The sequence below is a fragment of the Squalius cephalus genome (assembly GCF_949319135.1).
Source record: "Squalius cephalus genome assembly, chromosome: 3".
Lineage (NCBI taxonomy): Eukaryota > Metazoa > Chordata > Actinopteri > Cypriniformes > Leuciscidae > Squalius > Squalius cephalus.
This window is the reverse complement of record NC_137124.1, coordinates 3,787,989-3,809,580: the sequence shown is the minus strand read 5'-3', so window position 1 is coordinate 3,809,580 and position 21,592 is coordinate 3,787,989. Positions and strand designations below refer to the sequence as shown.

The 21,592-nt window shown below is 45.0% G+C and overlaps 1 protein-coding gene across 1 annotated transcript in view; it reads left to right on the top strand.

Annotated features, from left to right (window-relative positions):
- LOC307156314 (Fc receptor-like protein 5) overlaps positions 1-21,592 on the top strand; it is a gene marked incomplete at its 5' end in the record, with an annotated part of 41,789 nt that overhangs the window by 7,507 nt on the left and 12,690 nt on the right. Inside the window, one exon of the mRNA XM_079867606.1 lies at positions 9,861-9,896. Within this exon, the coding sequence (XP_079723732.1) occupies positions 9,861-9,896 (36 nt within the window). The remainder of the gene's footprint in view (positions 1-9,860; positions 9,897-21,592) is intronic.

The following is a 21,592-nucleotide window of genomic DNA, read 5'->3' as shown; positions in this document are numbered from 1 at the left end:
GGGTTGTTTAGAAGTGATGAAATATGTCTTCTAAACTGCCCTTCCCACTACTATCCTTACAGATACACATGCACATGCATACACACATTACTTTACTGACTGACCCCTAACTGACCCCTGACCCCTAACTGTCTCTCAAGCCTGATTCAGGGATCCTCTCTTCCTGACTCTCCTCAAGCTCACTGTCAGAGGGAATGACCCGATCATGTTCATTCCACCCATAAAATATGCTTGTGTCCAATTCCTGTAAGTGTCAGTAAAAACATTGACTGGTGTGTTCAAGTCCTGTCAGAAAGATGGTAATTACGAGTTGAACACACATGAACTGCACCACAAAGTCATAATTACGAGTGGGAAGCTTTTCTTTTCTTTATCTGTGTATTTCTGTGTAAGTTTATCTCCTCCTCCCTCATCTCTTTCAAACACAGGAAGTGTGTGTTTTAACACTCAGCCCTGTTAAAACTGTCTATTAATGTGACAGTATGGGCTCCTGTGCACTGCCTCTCATCTGTGAGTATAAGATCATATTCTTTACTATCTTCTGTTTTCTGTTCCTAATGCATTATATTCAGCTGAAGATGGGATATAATAATGATTGTTGTGTAGGAGAGTCTATGAATCCACAGTCTCACTGCTTATTGTATTATTTATTGATCAGATCTTACAGTATGTGATGATGTTACGTGTTGATCAGATAAAGAGGTTTATGATGCATTTATCTGTGTGATAATGCGTGTGAAAGATGGAGGCAATGTGTGCTTGTATTTTTGCTTAGTTTGGTTGTAATATCTTTCTTTCTATTTCAAGTAGTTGAGATAAATCAGATGTATTTATGTTGATGTGAGTTAGTGTTGAATGATGCTGTATATTTAAATAATCTCTCCATCAGAGACTCAGAGAGTTTGAGAACAGAGACCGAACACACACTCATCTTCTCTATCACTTCTATTTCTCTCTGACTCTCTTATTGAGAAATAACTGCAAAAAGTATTTGGCCAATTAAATTTCATTGTCATTCTATGGACAAACAGTTTATCAAACAAAGTAGAGCTTTTCTCAGAACTACCTTCTCTTTCCTGAGACACGTTTCAGTTATTTTTAACCAGTTCTCCTGAACTTCATATTTAGTTGTTGTATGATGTCAGTTCACACGTGTGTCAGAATAACCACAGGTTTCCAGAATAAATCCATTACGTCAGCATATGAACATTTTCCACCAATGCTTGACAATCAGAAAGTGTCTCAGACTTTTGTTGTCCTTTTAAACATATTTATTTATTCGGTAAAGCTTTAGATTACAGCCCGGAAAGTACTGCATAATTAAAGCGATTTTACAGTGTAACTTTCTGTAATTATAGTGTACCTATAAAGTATTTACATGCAAGTATAAGGGAACAACATGTAAAGTTTGGGGAATAAAGGGGTATAACAACCGGGAGAAATATATATATTTTTTTTATATACTGTAAGTATTGTAGATCTTAGGGTACTTATTCTACTATTATGATACAACAATCACATTTGGGACCAATTTATAAAGGTTTCCAAGTCAGTATTATAAAATTGTCTGTATGTATTTTTTATTGTACTTACCCTGTAACTACATAGAACAAGAGTATATTTCCCAGTATATATATAAAAAAAATGCAATAGTTTTAGCTTTACTTGCCTTGAAGCATGTAAGCTCAAACTTAAACATCTGCACTTTTGCTATATAAAAACTGTAGGCTATAAATGCGTAGATATGTACCCTGTAATTTTTAAAAAGCCTATACAGCTTGTATTGGTACACAATTATTACCAAAAAGGTGCACAGTGTATGTTCTCGCTAAATTGCTCCCAAATGTAAGATTGTTGTATCATAATAGTAGAATAAATAACCCTTAGTTCTATAATACTTACAGTATAAATGTTTTTTTTTAATTATCCTTGTTGTTACCCCTTTATTCCCCAAACTTTGCATATTGTTCCCTAATACTTACATGGAAGTACTTCATAGGTACACTATAATTACCGAAAGTTACGCTGTAAATTTGTCTTAAATATGTAGTACTTTCCGGGCTGTAATCTAAAGTGGTACCATTTATTCATATTTTGCAGATATTTTATTTAAATTTTATACTAATTGTTGAGTTAAGAACTAATTTCTCAACACTCAGCAATGTTGGGAATTAATATTAAATACCATCATTGTTAAAATGAGTAACTAGTTTACTAGTGCAGGCAAAATAATGCTACTACTGATTTCATTTGAGTTTACGGCTTCAGTTTGATTGCCATCCTCTTCACTGGCTCAGGTACAGGTAGGGAGGGGAGAGGTGTTGTTGGTCATCATCAGCGGGCACTGACCGTGTTGCTGGATCCAGCCTCGCTATGCTTGACCTCAGCTGTAATACTAGAGCCATCAGAGCCTGCTGAACTGCAACTTCCCTTCACGCCAAATGCATAATCTGTACATTTGAAGCATTACACAGTAGTGATGTTACATTTGACACTGAAGCTTCAAAACGCGTATCGCGTACAAAGCGCAATTTCTCATGAAGCTTTGTGTCGGAGCGCGTATTGGTTTCAGAGAAACACGTGATCAATGAAAAACGAAGCCTCACTTTCTTTCCAGTAATGTGAATGCTTCACTTTGCGTGTCGGAATGTTTGAACCCAGACCACTACTCTACAGGCTTTTGTTTTAAGTCCATTTACTAACATTTACTATATATATATATATTTTTTGACATATAAACAGCATAGAAACCATAAAATAATTAGACCACCATTTACTTGCATCAAGCAACTCTGCTGGTATTTTTATAATTAGTATTAATATAATTGTTACATTTAATCTATTGCCACATGTTAATATGTGAATTATATTATTATTACAGGCTTTTATTTGTGCTCAATAGATAAAACAATGGCGCTGCGCACTTGGGTTTATGGCTGCTATAAATTTGACCTGCCACAAGATGGCGCTGTTTTCGACACTTTTGATGCTTCGAATCTTTTCCCGGAACATTCAGGGGAAAGCCTCAGTGCTTCATGAGGCTTCATTTGCCCATCCCTATTTCACAGCATCGACATCTAATGCTTTTTTTTTTTTTTTTTTTTTTTATGAATCAAAGGTGTGAAAAGGAGCTTTCTTGCACGTCAGTGTGTTATGTAAGAATGGAACAGTCTTCAGTTGCCCCGTTCTGGCCCAATTAGACTTATTCCTCGAGAGCCTTCTGACTTCCTCTGAGTCACTCAGAGATGGGCATCGATGGCATCCGCACTGAGCCCTAAACGGCAGCTTGGTTGTGGTGGTTCATTACTCAGTACCTCTGAAAGAGCTATGGATACTAATACTTCTGCGTGAGTCCCCTCCATACTGGAGGCCTGCTTGTGATCTGAAGTAGAACCGGTTAATTGGCGTTCTTAGCAATAAGAACCCCTGAGATGTTTGGTAATTTTGTGACTTCCCTCCTGCACTAGAAATGTGGGGTGTGGCTTCCGCTTCATCTTTCTGGGTGACGATGTTCTCACGGCACGTCACGGTGCGGCTTCTGAGGGAATACAATTTGATCGTCTGATTACTGAGCAATGCAAGGGGTCATCCTTCTTGCATAGCTCTTACCTTCTCGGAGACTTCTCCAGTGCCATGCACTCGGAGCGGTCCCCTGAGTAGTCAGGTATCGAGTTAAAGACCTGTTTTAAGTTCTCCTATTGTGTTTTACTCCTCAGAAGGTGAGAACTTGCATCATTTCAGTTGACGAAGTGTGCCTGGATTCGGGCCAGGGCTACTCCTGCAGGGGACCCTGGCCTGGATATATGCCAAGGCTCCTATCTAGTGTTGCTTTCGTCAACGAAAATTATGACGAAGTATTGTCGTCAACGAACCGTTATCACCTGACGAAAACGAGACGAGACGTAAATGCTGGTCATGTGACGATGACTAAAATACATGTATAATGCAATATCGTTGACGAATAAAAACGAGACTAAAATGTGGTTTACAAAATAAAAATTATGCTAAAATGTCTCTTCATTTTCGTTGACCAAAACGAGACGAGACGAAATGTTATAACGTCACGACGAATGAGAGAGTTGTGCGTGAACCCATAGTTTCACACGCGCGGGTGATTTTTAGTTTCACTTTCTCTGGCAGCGCAATCTCAAACAGCCTAATATTTCGCCCTTGTGGAGGATAAAATTCGCTCTTCAGACCAATTTACATCAAGTAGAAAACACGAAGATATCATAAAGAGATCGATGGTCTCTTTCCTGCTCGTGTCCCACATCCCTCTCAGAGCGCAGAGTGCTATATCACGCGTCTTTGTGTGGAAATATAAAACGAGTTTTTTTTTTTATTTTTTTATTTTTTTTAAATAACCCCCAACCACCGCCGGTAGTTGGTCCATTACCGCGGTGGTAAAAAAAACTGCCACCGTCACAGCCCTAAATATACTAATAAGATAACCTTGTTTGAAATTCTATATTGACTGGGTTAAATAGAATTGCATTACTAAAAAGAGACTAAAATACAATTTTCATTGACTAAAACTAGACTAAAATGTCATCAGTTTTCGTCGACTAAAACTAGACTAAAATGTCATCAGTTTTCGTCGACTAAAACTTGACTAGACTAAAAAGAGTATGAACGTGACTAAAACTAATAAAAACTAAAACGACAGCTTGACACAAAGACTAGACTAAAACTAAAATTAAAACAGGCCACCAAAAACAACACTACTCCTATCTCTCCTGTAATGGGAATAGATAGTGAGCCTGCGAGCGCTGCAGACCCAGCCCTGACTTTTCTCTGCTTCTCTCACTCTGCGGTGGTAATACAGAACGCAAAGTCTCAGTACCAGACTGACTTCTTGTCTGTTTGGGGACCAGCAGAAAGGAGGGTGGTTCCCTGTGCGATGGTTGGCCCACGTGGGAATGTGTGGCCATCATCTTGGTGGAAGTCCAAGGTGCACCGTGTCCACTTGGGTTAAGAGTCCCTCCATCTGGAGCGTATGCTCTTTCCTAAGCATCAACATCCTCGCTGAACAGATATTGTGTTAGGGGTTGGGTGACATTACACTAATGTGTACTGAACTCACGGCTTAGTAGGCTCCTTCATTGAAGTCAGCCTCACTTAGCCTGAGTTTAGTGTCGGCTTGCTACGCCATTCCCCTCCTTGGACTGGATAAGTGCATAAATTTACTCTGGTGAGTTTTACGGAACTCTATTGAGTTCCTCTGAGTAGGGCTGTCGCGATAACCGTAATATCGCAGTACCGCGCTACTGACAAGCCAACCGCAGAGGAATTCAAGTAACCGCAGCAACCGCGATATTCATGTCTTTTCTTTTTTCATAAGGCTATAACGTTACCCTTCTTGTTTTGAACTTCGTGCATGTGCATTGAATGTTAAATAAGTTAATAATGATAATAAGACGTGGTGATCATGGTTTTATCATGGTGATTTGTACAGAGGCTTCGTGGATTTGCACTTAAGCCTAAACAGACAGTGAATGAGAGAGATCGACTGAGCGCGTGCGATTACCTGCGTCTGTCTTTGAGGTCAAGTCATACTCGTGAAAAGGTTGCCGTGTCCAAGGAAAGTTAAATATTTGTCCTGTCATCCTTTTAATGTTTAAAATAAAGGGTATTTACCATGAATGGCATCAGCGACAGCACTGGTCAGCATCCACAGCGCGAGGAACTCGCGGTCGCGGGAAACAAAACTCAGTGAGTCACGCATTGAATCAATGCCATTTGTCTCTATTAAGTGAAGCTTCAGCGTTACCTATGCAACGCATTGCTGGTCAGCTGAGCCTTGAAAAGTGGAGCTCTGAGTTAAAAATAATTAACCTTGTTTCATTACTATCTTTTAATGAATCAATCAGCGTTTTTGAACGTGTTGTTGAATGAATGGTTTATGACTCACTCAAAGACAGTCCGTTGCCGTAACAACTGCGCGCTGAGTGACAGGCTTTCAATGCGCAGATACGCTGTTTAGTTTCGGTTTATTGGTTACTGAAAATGTACTCGTTTTTGTGCATGCTGACCACATCGTAACACTTATTTATATAGCAACAAATAAATCAAAATAAATCAAAATAAATTAATAAATGCGGTAAAACCGCATATCGCGCTATTGAGCCACTCATAATTACCGCAAGGGAAAATCCTTCACCGCGACAGCCCTACCTCTGAGCCCCCTGTCGGTAGTAGACGTGGCGGAGCGTCTGATACTAGTCCTATCACTTGTATGCTTGTGAAACTTGTGTTAGGTGGGGCCCATACGTTGTGATCCCTACGGTGATCCCGTATATTTCTCAACGGCATGCTTCCTACGGTAAGCTTGTATCTTCCTTCGGCAGAGTCACCTCTGACGTCATTGACTGGTTGTGTGTCCCCCACACACAACCACTGTACGCACATACAGTGTTATACACATACAGCACATACACATACTTACTGTTTCCGGTCGAAGTCCACAGTAGTCGATTGTCGAGTTGCTTACTTAGTCAAGTCAAGTCAAGTCATCTTCATTTATATAGCGCTTTTAACAACGTAGATTGTTTCAAAGCAGCTTCACAGAGATAAGCGTATAATTTAAGGTAACAGAGATTGTTTTGGCTTTATAGCAGAGTTAAGTTATTTTCCATCTAAAGTTAGTTTTGATTGATTTGCTTCCGTCGCAACGATCATTTGTTATTAAATTAGGGGCCGCTAAGACGACACCATTCCCTCTACACAGACTTTAAACGCGAACCTGTGAGAAACGCTGATGGCGTTCACATGCGCATTTAGAGTGGGTTCTATAGTTATGTGCATTTGAAAATACGCAGGTTTGGAATTCCCTACAAGCCAAGCCTAAACAAAGTACTTGTCTTTCCTTATAAATTTTGATAAAGAATTTTATTTTATTTTGTTGCTTTGGGGTAGGAACGCGAAACGAATTTCCCGAAAACGCCTTATCTGTAGAGTGGTAGAGGGATCCTCCATAGGGAGAGACTAGTTGGCACTTCAGCACTGCGTTGTCATCGGGTCCAGGCGAAGGTCCTTCATCAGATCTGGATACGGCCCGGATCCGGCAGGCTGCAGGAAAACCTCGGGATAAACACAGACACTAAAATTAGCGTAGATGCCATTCTTCTCATGATGTAACGAGTACATCAGGATTTATGGGAAGTGTTCCCGGTTCCGGCTGACCTAATCTATGCAGCCTAACATTAAATTATAGAAGTCTATAATGTATTATGTGAATGCTAGGTCAAAGAGATGTGTCTTTAATCTGGCTTTGAACTGACAGAGTGTGTCTGCTTCCCGGACAATGGTAGGAAGACTGTTCCAGAGCTTTGGTGCTAAATAGGAAAAGGATCTACCGCCAGCAGTCGATTTTGATATTCTAGGTATTATCAACTGGCCGGAATTTTGAGATCGCAATAGACGTGAAGGACAATAATGCGTTAAGAGCTCGCTTAAGTACTGCGGAGCTAAACCATTTAGTGCTTTGTAAGTAATCAGCAATATTTTAAAATTTATGCGATGTTTAATAGGGAGCCAATGCAGTTTTGACAGAACCGGGCTAATATGGTCATACTTCCTGGTTCTGGTAAGAACTCGAGCTGCTGCGTTTTGAACTAGCTGTAGTTTGTTTATTAAACGTGCTGGGCAGCCACCCAGTAGAGCATTACAATAATCTAGCCTTGATGTCATGAACGCATGAACTAATTGTTCCGCATTTGTCAATGAGAGCATATGGCGTAATTTAGATATATTTTTAAGATGGAAAAATGCAGTTTTAAAGATACTAGACACGTGACTTTCAAATGAAAGATTGGTATCAAAGAGCACACCCAGGTTCCTAACCGACGACGAAGACTTAACAGAGCAGCCATCAAGTGTTAGACAGTATTCTAGGTTATTACGTGAGGAAGTTTTTTGTCCAATAATTAGAAACTCTGTTTTTTCAGAATTTAGAAGTAGGAAATTACGAGTCATCCAATTTTTTATATCTGCTATGCATTCCGTTAATTTTATGAATTGGTAAGTTTCGTTAGGTTTTGAAGAAATTTACAGCTGAGTATCGTCAGCATAACAGTGAAAGCTAATTCCATGCTTCCTAATGATATCTCCTAATGGTAGCATGTACAGAGTGAACAGCAGCGGTCCTAGTACTGAGCCTTGTGGTACGCCATACTGAACTTGTGATCGATGAGACATCTCATCATTTACTGCTACAAACTGATAACGGTCAGATAAGTATGATTTAAACCATGCTAGTGCATTTCCCGTAATGCCAACATAATGTTCTAATCTATTTAAAAGAACGTTGTGGTCAATGGTGTCAAATGCAGCACTAAGATCGAGTAACACTAATAGCGAGATACAACCACGATCGGATGATAAGAGCAAATCATTTGTGACTCTAACGAGAGCTGTCTCGGTACTATGGTACGGTCTAAATCCTGACTGAAAATCCTCGCAGATATCATTTCTTTCAAGAAAGGAACACAGTTGTGAGGATACTGCCTTTTCTAATATCTTTGACAGAAAAGGTAGATTCGAGATCGGCCTATAATTGACTAATTCTGTAGGATCAAGTTGCGTTTTTTTAACAAGCGGTTTAATCATAGCCAGCTTAAAGTTTTTTGGTACGTATCCTAGAGACAAAGATGAATTAATGATATTAAGAAGAGGATCTAGGACCTCTGGAAGCATCTCTTTCAGTAGCTTAGTTGGTATAGGGTCTAACATACATGTTGTCGATTTAGATGATTTAATGAGTTTAGTAAATTCTTCCTCTCCTATAGCAACGAATGAATCAAATTTTTCCTCAGGGAGACTACAATGCACTGCCTGATGCGATACTGTAGTAGACTGTTGCATAGTTATAATTTTCTCCCTGATATTATCAATCTTATAAGTGAAGAAATTCATAAAATCATTACTGCTGTGTTGCTTGGAAACTTCTGGGCTTGAAGCTTTATTTTTCGTTAGTTTAGCCACCGTTTCAAATAAATATCTAGGATTATGTTTATTTTCTTCTAATAGGGTTGAAAAATAAGCAGATCTAGCAGCTTTTAAAGCCTCTCTGTATGCAATCGAGCTCTCCTTCCATGAAATGCGAAATACCTCTAGTTTTGTTTTCTTCCAGTTGCGCCTCTGCTAAATGAAGACAGTGTGAAGACAGAGTTACAGAAATACACTGACATCACATTTATTGATGAGTAGTTTTGTTGGTTTCTCTCTTTTGTGAAAAATCACTTCCCTTTGATGCCAGAAATATTAGACTTTATTTTGCAACAAAGCCGAGCGTCTCCTGCAGAAAACGACTCCAGATTTTTGCTCAGCTCACACATATATACCATACATCCTTTTCCAAAGATGGTAACACACTCTATGGATATTTTTGGGGAAAAGGTCTTTGTGTGATATACTAGAATATAATTTTCTGCTTTCTTCAGGCTTCAGAAAGTCAAACCAAAGTCACACACAGAGGAAATAATAGTGTACAAATATATAGCTAAATTACTTATTTGCTTAATAATAAAATCTTCTATATTAGCCTATAATGTCATATGATGTTCATATGAAGCTCAGAGTTCAAACTGCTTAATTGTTGTTGAGCATCAGTGAATCAAACAGTGAATCAAACAGTAAATCACTGAACCGACTCTCGTATCAGTTCACGAGTCCTGTGACGTCATTGTGTGTGATGATATTAAATGCTGGAGAATAAACCATCAGTTCTCTCCTGAATGAGCATCACAACAGAAAAACACTTTCAGTTCATGTAGAATAAACTCTAGACATGTTTCAGTGTGTGATTTACATTGTGTTGAATGAATGGAAATGATTCATATTTGTGTTTCTTCTGCTTTTAGTGCTGATGTCCCTCGTTCACTCTGGACTCAGTCGAGGTACTGTCCGTTACTGCAGTAAATTTTAGTTTTTAACTCATGTGAATTGTTATATAGTATGGTACTATATGGTTTACTATAACCAAATTATCTTCATGTTTACATCAGGATCCCACATTTGTCTCTTTGCTTTTTTTTTATGTCCATGTTTTGCATATTTCACAGAATCATCTGACTGTAGTTCCCTTTCGTAGTCACTCCGAGTTACGTCGGATGACGACGAATGGGGTTTCGCTTAGAAAGCCTATCATCTTCGAGTATATAAAACGAGCCAATGGCAAAGAAATGCCATGGGTCTGAGGAATTTGCATGGCGTAACTCCGCCCCACCCTGGGGGTATATAAGGAAGTGCGCTGGCAACATGCAGATATGTTTTCGCTTCGGAGCCAAGTTGATGTACTTCACTCCACAGCCAATCCTGAGATTCAACTCTCTTTCTCTTCGAACGAGCCTCTCTCCAAGTGTTGGTGTGACAGCGAGTTCCAGCGAGTGCAGATTCCCTGCTTATCTGTGCAGTGATTTGCCAGTGTTTGTGTGTTCTCTCCCTGGTCGCTTCAACATTTGCGGAGAAATCTCCTTTCTAAAAGAGCTTGCGACGCGGCACGTCTTTTTAAAGATGCCTCGCCCGTGCACTTCTGGTTGCCGTCTATTTATATCTGACTCTGATGGGCACAATCGCTGTCTTGTGTGTCTGGGTATTGAGCACGCTAAGGCAGCGTTTGTGGATGAGTCATGTTCCCATTGCGGGAACATGCCCATCGCACGGTTGCGGTCAAGACTCAATGACCTTCATGGTAGAGTCCCCTCATCCACACCCCGATCTACTGGCTCCACGAGAGCTGGTACTTCGGCTGGCAGCCAGGGTGACCTGAGGGTTACGGTGTGGAACAAAGTGCCGACCATTCCACGCTCCACACCTCCCTCTAGCACCGTGCAACCCGCGAGTGTCCTCAATGAGCCCGCTGTACAGTCCTCTGACTTGCCACGGGTCTCATTCGGCGCTCCAGAGGAAGATGTGATGTCGATCGCTGCATCACAAGGTGGGCAGGAGTCCTTGGGAAGTGAGGATTCGGCTGTGCTGCCACCTTCGGGTGTGCCAGCATTGCCCGAGTCTGATCCCGAGATGACGGCCATACTTTCCCGGGCAGCCGCGGCCATTGGTCTTGAGTGGTCCCCGCCACCTGGTCCAGTGCGCTCACGGCTGGATGATTGGTTTTTGGAGGCGGCCGCTGATCCTCGTCAGCGCCCGACTCCAATGCCTTTTTTCCCGGATGTGCATGAGGAGGTCACGAGGTCCTGGAAGGCACCCTTGTCTTCCCGTGATCGCTCGGCGACCTCCTCCGCCTTGCCTCCTCTCGATCAGGCGGCTGCCAAAGGGTACACTGGGGTTTCCCAGGTTGAACGCTCTGATGCGATGCAACTGTGTCCTCAGAGTACTTCTTCCCGCGGCGACCCTAAGCACCCCTCCAAGGCCTGTAGGTTCTCCTCCACCCTTGTGGCGAAGGCCTATAGAGCTGCGGGGCTGGCGGCCTCCTCACTGCATGCCATGGCAAGGCAAGGCAAGGCAAGGCAAGGCAAGTTTATTTATATAGCACATTTCAAACACAATGGCAATTCAAAGTGCTTTACATAAAATAAATTAAAATAATAACAAGTTAAGAAGCAGTTAAGAAGAATAAAAAATAAAATACAGTACAGTACAAACAGTCGGACGAACATTGGCACAGTGCTAATTCATTAAATGCATAGCTAAACAGATGTGTTTTGAGTCTGGATTTGAAAGTGACTACTGTAGGAGCACGTCTGATCTCCTCTGGAAGCTGGTTCCAGCTGCGGCTGGCATAATAGCTAAAAGCCGACTCGCCATGCTTTGAGTGAACCCTTGGTATTTCTAGCTGATATGATCCTAGTGATCTGTTGGGTTTATATTCAGTGAGCATATCTGCAATGTATTTAGGTCCTAGGCCATTGAATGATTTATATACCAGTAATAATACTTTAAAATCAATCCTAAATTTAACTGGGAGCCAGTGTAAAGACCTGAGGACTGGTGTGATATGTTCATATTTTCTGGTTCTGCTCAGAATCCTGGCGGCAGCGTTCTGTATGAGCTGCAGCTGTCTTATGGTCTTTTTGGGAAGGCCAGTGAGGAGTCCATTACAGTAATCCACCCTGCTGGTGATGAAAGCATGCACAAGTTTCTCTAAGTCTTGTCTGGAAACAAAGCATCTAATTCTTGCAATATTTTTCAGATGATAGTATGCTGATTTAGTTATTGCTTTGACATGACTACTGAAACTAAGGTCTGACTCTAGTGTCACACCAAGATTCCTGACTTGATTTTTAGTTGTTTGACCCCTAGAGTGAAGGTATGCGTTCACCTTGAGAACTTCATCTTTGTTTCCAAACGCAATGACTTCAGTTTTGTCTTTGTTTAACTGAAGAAAGTTTTGACACATCCAACTGTTGACTTCATCAATGCATTGGCACAGGGAGTCAATGGGGCTGTAATCGTTAGGCGATAGGGCTAAGTAAATCTGTGTGTCGTCTGCATAGCTGTGATAAGCAATTTGGTTCTTTCTCATTATTTGACTCATTGGGAGCATATACAGGTTGAACAGGAGTGGCGCAAGAATTGAGCCTTGAGGGACTCCGCATGTCATGGATGTCCACTCAGACTTATGATCTCCTATACTCACATAATAACCTCTCCCATCTAAGTATGACCTGAACCATTTTAGGACTATCCCAGAAAGCCCCACCCAGTTTTCCAGCCTGTCGAGAAGTATGTTGTGATCGACAGTGTCAAATGCAGCACTGAGGTCGAGTAGTACCAGCACCGATAATTTGCCTGAATCAGTATTTAAGCGAATATCGTTTATTATCTTTATGAGCGCTGTCTCTGTCCTGTGGTGCGGTCGGAAACCAGATTGAAAATTGTCAAAGTATCCATTCGAGCATAAGAATTTGTTCAGCTGATTGAAGACAACTTTTTCAATGATCTTGCCTATGAAAGGAAGATTTGAGATCGGTCTATAGTTGCTTAATATGGTCTTATCCAGATTGTTCTTTTTCAGGAGGGGCTTGACAACTGCAGTTTTCAGGGAGTTTGGAAAACTCCCAGAGAGAAGTGAGGCATTTACCACTTCTAGAAGATCTGCTTCTAAACTGTTTAACACACTTTTGAAAAATGATGTGGGAAGTGTATCAAGAGCGCAGGTTGATGTTTTAAGGTGCTGTACGGTTTCTTCCAAAATTTTGCCATCAATTTCTTTGAAATCAGACATAGTAACTACTTTCTCAGGTGGTTTGATCTGTCTGACCCCAGAGCAACTCAATGATGTGCTGATCACCTTTCTGATATTATTGATTTTCTCAGAGAAGAAAGAAGCAAACTCCCTGCACTTGCTGTCTGAGAGCATTTCACTGGCAGTCTGGCTTGGGGGGTTTGTCAGTCTCTCTACAGTAGCAAAAAGAGTGCGTGTGTTGTTTAAATTACTGTTTATAATATTTGAGAAGAAAGTCTAGCTTTGCCTAGTTCCATATTAAAAGCATGGATGCTGTCTTTGTAGATGTTATAATGGTCTACAAGTTTAGTCTTCCGCCACATGCGCTCTGCTTTTCTGCATTGTCTTTTCATATTTTGCACTGCTGTTGAGTTTCTCCAAGGTGCTTTTTGTCTGCCACTCTTCTTCCTGACTTTAACAGGAGCAATATCATCAATTACACTTTTAACTTTTGAGTTAAAATAATCAAGGAGAAAATCAACAGAGTCAGCAGATATGCTTGGTGTTAAGGATATACTGTAGCCTTCATAAATAGTACACTAGTGTTCTCATTTAAGCATCTCTTCTTGACAGACACAGATCTAGCTTCAGTGGCAGGAGAGATCAATATATCAAAGAAAATACAGAAATGATCAGACAGTGCTACATCCTTAATAACAATCGATGAAATGTTTAGACCCTTACTGATAAGTAAATCTAAAGTGTGACCACGATTGTGTGTGGGTCCATGTATATGCTGAGTCAGATCAAAAGTTTTTAAAACACTTTTGATTTATTTCGCCATATTATTCTCTGCACTATCTATGTGGATGTTACAATCTCCAGCAATGGCAAAACAGTCAAACTCTGATGTAATTGTTGATAACAGTTCTGTAAAATCCTCAGCAAAGGCTGGAGAGTATTTTGGAGGCCTGTAAATAATGATAAGTAAAATGCGTTGAGCACCTTTTAACACAATACCCAGATATTCGAAAGACAAGTAATTCCCAAATGATATTTGCTTACATTGATAGATATCTTTAAAAAGAGCAGCTAGACCCCCACCTCTCTTAACAGCTCTGCAGACACTCATAAAAGTAAAGTTAGGAGGGGCTGTTTCATTGAGGACTGTTGCACTGCAGCTGTCTTCAAGCCAGGTTTCATTCAGAAGCATAAAATCCAGATTGTTTGTGGTTATTAAGTCGTTGACAAGAAGTAATTTATTTTTAAGTGAGCGGATGTTAAAGAGTGCTAACTTAACAGACTTACTTTTCCCCACAGCAATATTAGTTTGACGTGTAAGAGGCACCAGATTAGTTAGGTTTGCTGTACGGCTATTGAAGGCCTTAGACTTTCTATCTTGTAATAGAACAGCAATAGAGAAAGATACAGGCACACTGGGTTCCCGTTTGTTCTGTAAACATTTGAGAAAGTTACTGTTATCAAAACGGGGACCCGACACATATCACTGAGAGCTGGTATCAGTTGTTTTTGGTTCACCTCGAGCTGATGGAGGAGGGTGTGGGCCCTGGCGTTGTGGCAGAGGCCGAAGAGCTCTCACAGGAGGGGGAGGGCGAGCTGGGCCAGCAGGCTTTGATGGTGGTTGTGGTGCCTGTTGTTTTTTGTTTGGTATCTGGGGGCTTGCAGCAAAAGAGTGGGATAGTCTGGTTCCAGCATACACCAGTTCTTCCATTTTCTGTGAGAAGCAAAGGAGTGGAGTTGCTGGAGAGAGGGATAACGTGTCTGGTGAAAGGGGCTGTTGCTCTGGTGTTATCGGAGGCTGTGATATGCTGTCCTGGCTTCCCTGGCTGTTTTCCAGGAAGTCGTCCTTGGGTGCTGAATCTTGGAGCAGTTCTAATATGTCACAGTCTGTCTGTGATGAGCTCTGTGGGCAGGGCTCAGCTGATATTGTGTCCGTGAGCAGAGGTTGTTGTGGCGGAGTGGTGTTATCATGTCCATTTTGCTGTAGTGAAGTCCCGTGGTTATTCATACTGTGTCCAGGTGTGTGTGTGCCGTTCAGATTGAGTTGATTGGCACACACTGCAGAAGGATGATTGAGGGAGAAGTAGATATTGTCCTTTAACACTCTTGAACCAAGTTTGTTTGGGTGATGGCCATCCCGATGAAAAAGTTGTCTCTGACTCCAGAAAAGATTTAAATTGTCAATGAAGTTCACTCCTTTTATATTGCAGGTTTTTTGCAGCCATGTATTAAGCCCAAGCAACCGTGAAAACCTGTTTGTTCCTCTTGCTGGGAGAGGTCCACTGATGAATGTTTGAACTTTCAGACTTTCAAGTGTTTCAAAAAGTTCATTGAAATCCTTCTTAAGGAGTTCTGACTGCTCTTTATGAATATCATTCTTCCCCACATGAATGATGAGTCGATTTGCAGTCTTATGTTTCATCAGAATGTTCTGAAGTTCCCTGTTTACATCAGAAGTTGTTTGCTTGTGGAAGGCAGCACGTAGTTGTGTCCCTGCTGCTAATGTTTCTGATTATGGAGTCCCCCACTATCAGAGTCCTGGGCTCGGCTGCGCTCTGAGTGCCGCTGTCTGCTCGACCTTGAGCGCCAGTTAGCATCAGTGTTAGCTACTGGCTGATTCAGTCTGTGTTCGATCACATTCATCACATTTGGGGATTCCTCATTTACATTCATTAGCACTTCAAATCTGTTCTCAAGATGTATAGGCGGTGGTTGGAGACCAGTGTTTGCAATCCTTGTCAGAGCTGTATCTGGGGTAGAGGATGCTACTGCGGCAATATGTGATGCTCGTGACAATCTGATATCTCGAGTGCCTTTGGGTCTCGCTCCCTGTTTGTGCCATCGATTAGTAAGTCAATCGGCTTGTTTCTCTACCTGTCGAGGAGCACTAGTTTCATGGGACTCACCGGTATGCTGAGGGTTTCCATGACGAAGCTCTGTTGTGTGCTCCGTCTGGTTTGGTGGTCCCGTAAGTAACTTTGTTTCAAGAACTGCAATCCTTTGTAAAAGTCTGTGGCAGTTGGTGCAACAAGTAGAGTCCTGAAGAGGCATTTTCTCTTATCCTTTAGGCAGTTGTGTTTTCCTTTCCCGGAATGTAAGCTGGTCGGGTAAAAGAATTCTCAGTTTTTGTAGTAATCCAAACTTTGTCGTATGAGCACTGTGCTGATTTGCTGAAGTTAAAATTAGGTGATAAAATGACATAAAATAAAGGAAATAAAATATTTAAAAAAAATAGGAGATAAAATGTAAAAGCGATAGAGCAAAGCGCGGAGCAGTAAGCAAGAGCGTCCGAACAGTAGCTGAGCAGCACAGTAGCTGTGGCAACACTCCAGGTCTACCAGGCCCAGATGTTGCGTGACATGCACGAGGGGAGGACTGACCCAGGGCTCTTTGATGAGCTGCGTGCCGCCACCGACCTTGCTCTCCGAGCGACGAAGGTGACCGCACGCTCCCTGGGTCAGGTGATGTCCACTTGCGTGGTCCAGGAGAGACATCTGTGGCTCAACCTGGCCGATATGCTTGAGGCCGAGCGAACCCGGTTCCTCGACACTCCCATATCCCAGGCTGGCCTCTTCGGCGGGGCGGTCGAGGACTTTGCCCAGCAGTTCTCGACCGCCCAGAAGCAGACTGAGGCTCTCAAACACGTCCTGCCCCGACGGCCCGCTGCTGCCTCCACTCAGCCGTCGGCACAGGTGCCCCAGTAGGCTCGCCGCCAGGGGCGCACTCCTTCGGCTCCCACCCCTCCCGCACGACCCCAGCAGCAGCCTCCATCTGGGTCGCGTCGTGGAGGACGCCGCAGGAAGGCGCCACAGCCCTCTCCCGCCCCTTGCCCCGCTAAACACCAGGCAAAGCGGCGCTCCTGCGACGGGCTGCTCAGAGATGGCACTGAGTTCTTTGCAGGAGACGGTAGCAGGGCCGCTCCTTCCCCCGGTGGAGGGCCGGGGGAGAATCCTTGGTTTCCCCACTCCCGCTGCTCGTCCCTCGACCGGCAGCACCCTAATGTGGTTAAAGAAAGAACTCACTCCCCCATCTCTGAGCACACAGAGCGCTGGGATGACAGTGCGCGCTGCTTACGAGCCTCGCCTCTCTCATCCCCCTCTGTCGCCAGCCCCCTGCCAGAGCACGATCCCGTGGGACGCTGGTCCTCCCCTGGCTTCCTCTGGCAGGACGCGGTTAATGACCGTGCCCCGCACCGGGCCGCTATGCCACCCACGCCTGGGCCGGTCATTCCGCTTCGCTGCACCACCGAGGGTACGTCTGTAGTCCGCATGACCCCGCTGGTACAGTTCCTGGAAGCCTGGTTAGAGCTTCCCAGGCTGTCCCGCTGGGTCGCGAGGACCATCAGGCTCTTCTACGTGATTCAGTTCGCGCGGTCTCCTCCCCGCTTCAGGGGAGTCCGCTTCACTATGGTCGGTGGCAATGCCCCTGTCATGAGAGCGGAGGTCGCTACCTTACTGGTGAAGGGTGCGATCGAGACTATCCCTCCAGCCGAAATGAAGTCCGGCTTCTACAGCCCTTACTTCATTGTACCGAAGAAATCCGGTGGGTTACGACCAATCCTCGACTTGCGCGTCTTGAACCGCTCCCTTCACAGGATGCCGTTCAAGATGTTCACGGCCAAACGCATTTTCGAGTGCATACGGCCGCAGGATTGGTTTGCAGCGATCGACCTGAAGGACGCCTACTTCCATGTCTCCAATTTTTCCTCGACACAGACCGTTTCTACGGTTTGCTTTCGAGGGGCAGGCATACCAGTGCGCTGTTCTCCCTTTCGGGCTAGCCCTGTCTCCTCGCGTCTTCACGAAGGTCATCGAGGCAGCCCTTGTTCCCCTTCGGGAACACGGGGTTCGCATCCTGAACTATCTCGACGACTGGCTGATTCTAGCTCACTCTCGAGACCAGGTTTGCGAACACAGGGACCTAGTGCTCCGGCACCTAGCTCGTCTGGGCCTTCGGGTCAACTGGGAGAAGAGCAAACTCTGCCCCGTGCAGAGGATCTCTTTTCTCGGTATGGAAATCGACTCGGTCGCCATGTGCATGCAGCTTACGAGCGCGCGCGCGCAGTCACTGCTGACTTGCCTTCGTCAGTTCGATGGCAAGAGTGTGGTTCCACTGAAACTATTGGGGCCTCCGCAGCCGCAGTCACACCGCTCGGTTTGCTTCATATGAGACCACTTCAGCTTTGGTTTCGCGATCGAGTCCCGAGGTGGGCATGGCATCGCGGCACGCTCCGAGTTCCAGTGACTCCGACCTGCCGTCAGACCTTCACCCCGTGGTCGAACCTCAGTTTTCTTCGGGCTGGAGTGCCCTTGGAACAAGTTTCCAGGCATGTTGTTGTATCAACAGATGCCTCCACCACGGGTTGGGGCGCCATGTGCAATGGACATGCTGCCGCGGGCTCCTGGACAGGACCCCAGCGCCTTTGGCATCTCAATTGCCTCGAGTTGTTGGCTGTACGTCTTGCCCTGCACCGCTTCCGTGTGTTGCTCAGGGGTCAACACGTACTAGTCCGATCAGACAATACCGCGACTGTAGCGTACATCAACCGTCAAGGTGGTCTGCGCTCCCGTCGTATGTCACAACTCGCCCGCCACCTCCTCTTATGGAGTCAGAAGCATCTGAGGTCGCTTCGTGCCATTTATATCCCGGGAGACCTGAACCAGGCGGCCGACGAGCTGTCTCGGCTTCGGCCTCTCGCTGGAGAATGGAGACTCCATCCCCAGACGGTTCAGCTGGTTTGGGATCAGTTCGGGGACGCACAGGTAGACCTGTTTGCCTCCCACGACTCGTCCCACTGCGACCTGTTTTATTCCCTGACCGAAGGCACGCTCGGCACGGATGCACTGGCGCACAGCTGGCCGCGGGGCCTCCGCAAGTATGCGTTTCCCCCAGTGAGCCTTCTTGCGCAGACTTTGCGCAAGATCAGGGAGGACGAGGAGCAGGTTATTTTGGTTGCCCCGTACTGGCCCAACCGCACCTGGTTTCCGGAACTTATACTTCTCGCGACAGCACCTCCCTGGCCAATCCCTCTGAGGAAGGACCTTCTTTCTCAGGGACGGGGCACCTTGTGGCACCCTCGTCCCGATCTTTGGAACCTCCACGTGTGGCTCCTGGACGGGACGAGGTAGGTTTGAGTACCCTACCACCAGCGGTGGTGGCTACCATCACTTCTGCTAGAGCATCGTCCACGAGACATGCCTATGCGTTGAAGTGGAACCTCTTTGTCAACTGGTGTTCTTCTAAACATCTAGAACCCACGAAATGCCCGATCAGTGTCGTGCTTTCCTTCCTGCAAGAAGGGTTGGAGCGAAGGCTGTCTCCCTCCACCCTGAAAGTGTATGTTGCCGCCATTGCCACACATCACGACGCAGTTGATGGTAAGTCTCTGGGAAAGCACGACCTGATCATCAGGTTCCTGAGAGGAGCGAGGAGACTGAATCCTCCTCGCCCTCCTCTCGTTCCCTCTTGGGACCTCTCAGTGGTTTTAACTGCCCTGCAGAGTGCTCCCTTTGAGCCTCTGCAATCAGTGGAGCTTAAGTTCCTGTCAATTAAGACAGCACTCCTGGTTGCATTGGCCTCTATCAAGAGGGTAGGGGACCTGCAGGCATTTTCGGTTGACGAAGCGTGCCTGGAATTCGGGCCGGCTAACTCTCACGTGATCCTGAGACCCCGGCCTGGATATGTGCCCAAGGTTCCTACCACTCCCTTTCGAGACCAGGTAGTAAACCTGCAAGCGCTGCCCTTGGAGGAGGCAGACCCAGCCTTGGCACTGCTCTGTCCAGTACGCGCACTCCGTGCCTACGTCGACAGAACGCAGTGTTTTTAGGACCTCAGACCAGCTCTTTGTCTGTTATGGTGGGAAGCTGAAGGGAAAGGCTCTCTCCAAGCAAAGGTTGTCTCACTGGATAGTGGACGCCATTGCTTTGGCATACCAGCAGCAAGGTCGACCATGCCCCCTTGGTGTGACGGCCCACTCCACTCGGAGTGTGGCATCCTCTTGGGCTCTAGCGCATGGCGCCTCGCTAACAGACATCTGCAGAGCTGCAGGCTGGGCGACACCGAACACATTCGCGAGATTCTACAATCTCTGAGTGGAGCCAGTTTCTTCTCATGTACTCGCTTCAACTAGCCGGTAAGAGATTCTGCTCAGGTGTCTTCGCTTGCTCGCCATTCCTCTCCACGGACGGGATACGTGCGATATTCTCCTCAGGTGAGCCTAGTAAGCCCTGAGTCTCCTCCAGCACTGACGACGTCAACGCCAGAGTTGCCACCGGCAGCTTTCGCGCTAGGCTAGGTGCCTCCATGTGCATGGTTCCTCCCTCTGGGCGACCCCCACATGTGTATTCCACTGTAAGCCTCTCTGAGCATGTGTCTTTCCCTTGGCAAGCCACCTTGCCACCCCTGGGGTTGAAAGATTCCACCTGCGGCTGGACACCCCAGTGATACTCCATATGCAGCCCCCCGGGGTCATATGTGTATTCCAAGTCCCCCCCCTGCGGGCTGGGCATAATTGCATATTTCCACTGAGATATGCTTCCCAGTGTACCTTGGTATTCCTGTGTTAAGTAGGACTCCTTCGTTCGTGCTAGTCTCCGGACAGGGAGCTCAGACTTATGCAGGGCACTGGAAGACAGTCGAGAGGTGGCGTGATTACACTGGGAACCCCTTTCGTCGTCATCCGACGTAACTCGGAGTGACTACGAAAGGGAACGTCTCGGTTACGTATGTAACCCTCGTTCCCTGAGTAGTGAACAGAGACGTTACGTCTCCCTGCCACTTCCGCTGTACCGCTGGAACGCCTGAGTTCAGTCTCGGCTCCTCAGCGAAGACATATCTGCATGTTGCCAGCGCACTTCCTTATATACCCCCAGGGTGGGGCGGAGTTACGCTATGCAAATTCCGCAGACCCATGGCATTTCTTTGCCATTGGCTCGTTTTATATACACGAAGATGATAGGCTTTCTAAGCGAAACCCCATTCGTCGCCATCCGACGTAACGTCCCCGTTCCCTACTCAGGGAACGAGGGTTACATACGTAACCGAGACGTTCCTTATGCTGCAAAACATTGCAGAAATCTGCTATTTATTCAATCAATCAAACAGTCTTGCAGTTGTAAAGTAGTTCAGTCAGACATTGATTTCAAAAGATCATAATCCACTGTATAAAACAGAAGTGAGTTCTGCACAGTGAGTTTTTTTTTTCTCATTTGTATTAATCATTGACTGTGTGTTATTAAGATCTTGAGCACCAATGCTTAGCTTTATTCATTCAGTGTGGTTTGGTTGGAAGGGCTGGAAGAGAAAAGGGCTTGAGAACAGACAGACAGAAGTCACTAGCTGTGTCCCAATGTGAAGGCTGCATCCTCCGAAGGCCGCATTTGAAGGCCGATTGCGTCACAGCGGCGCGACGAAGGACATCCCAATTCAAAGGCTGCATCCTTGGAAGGT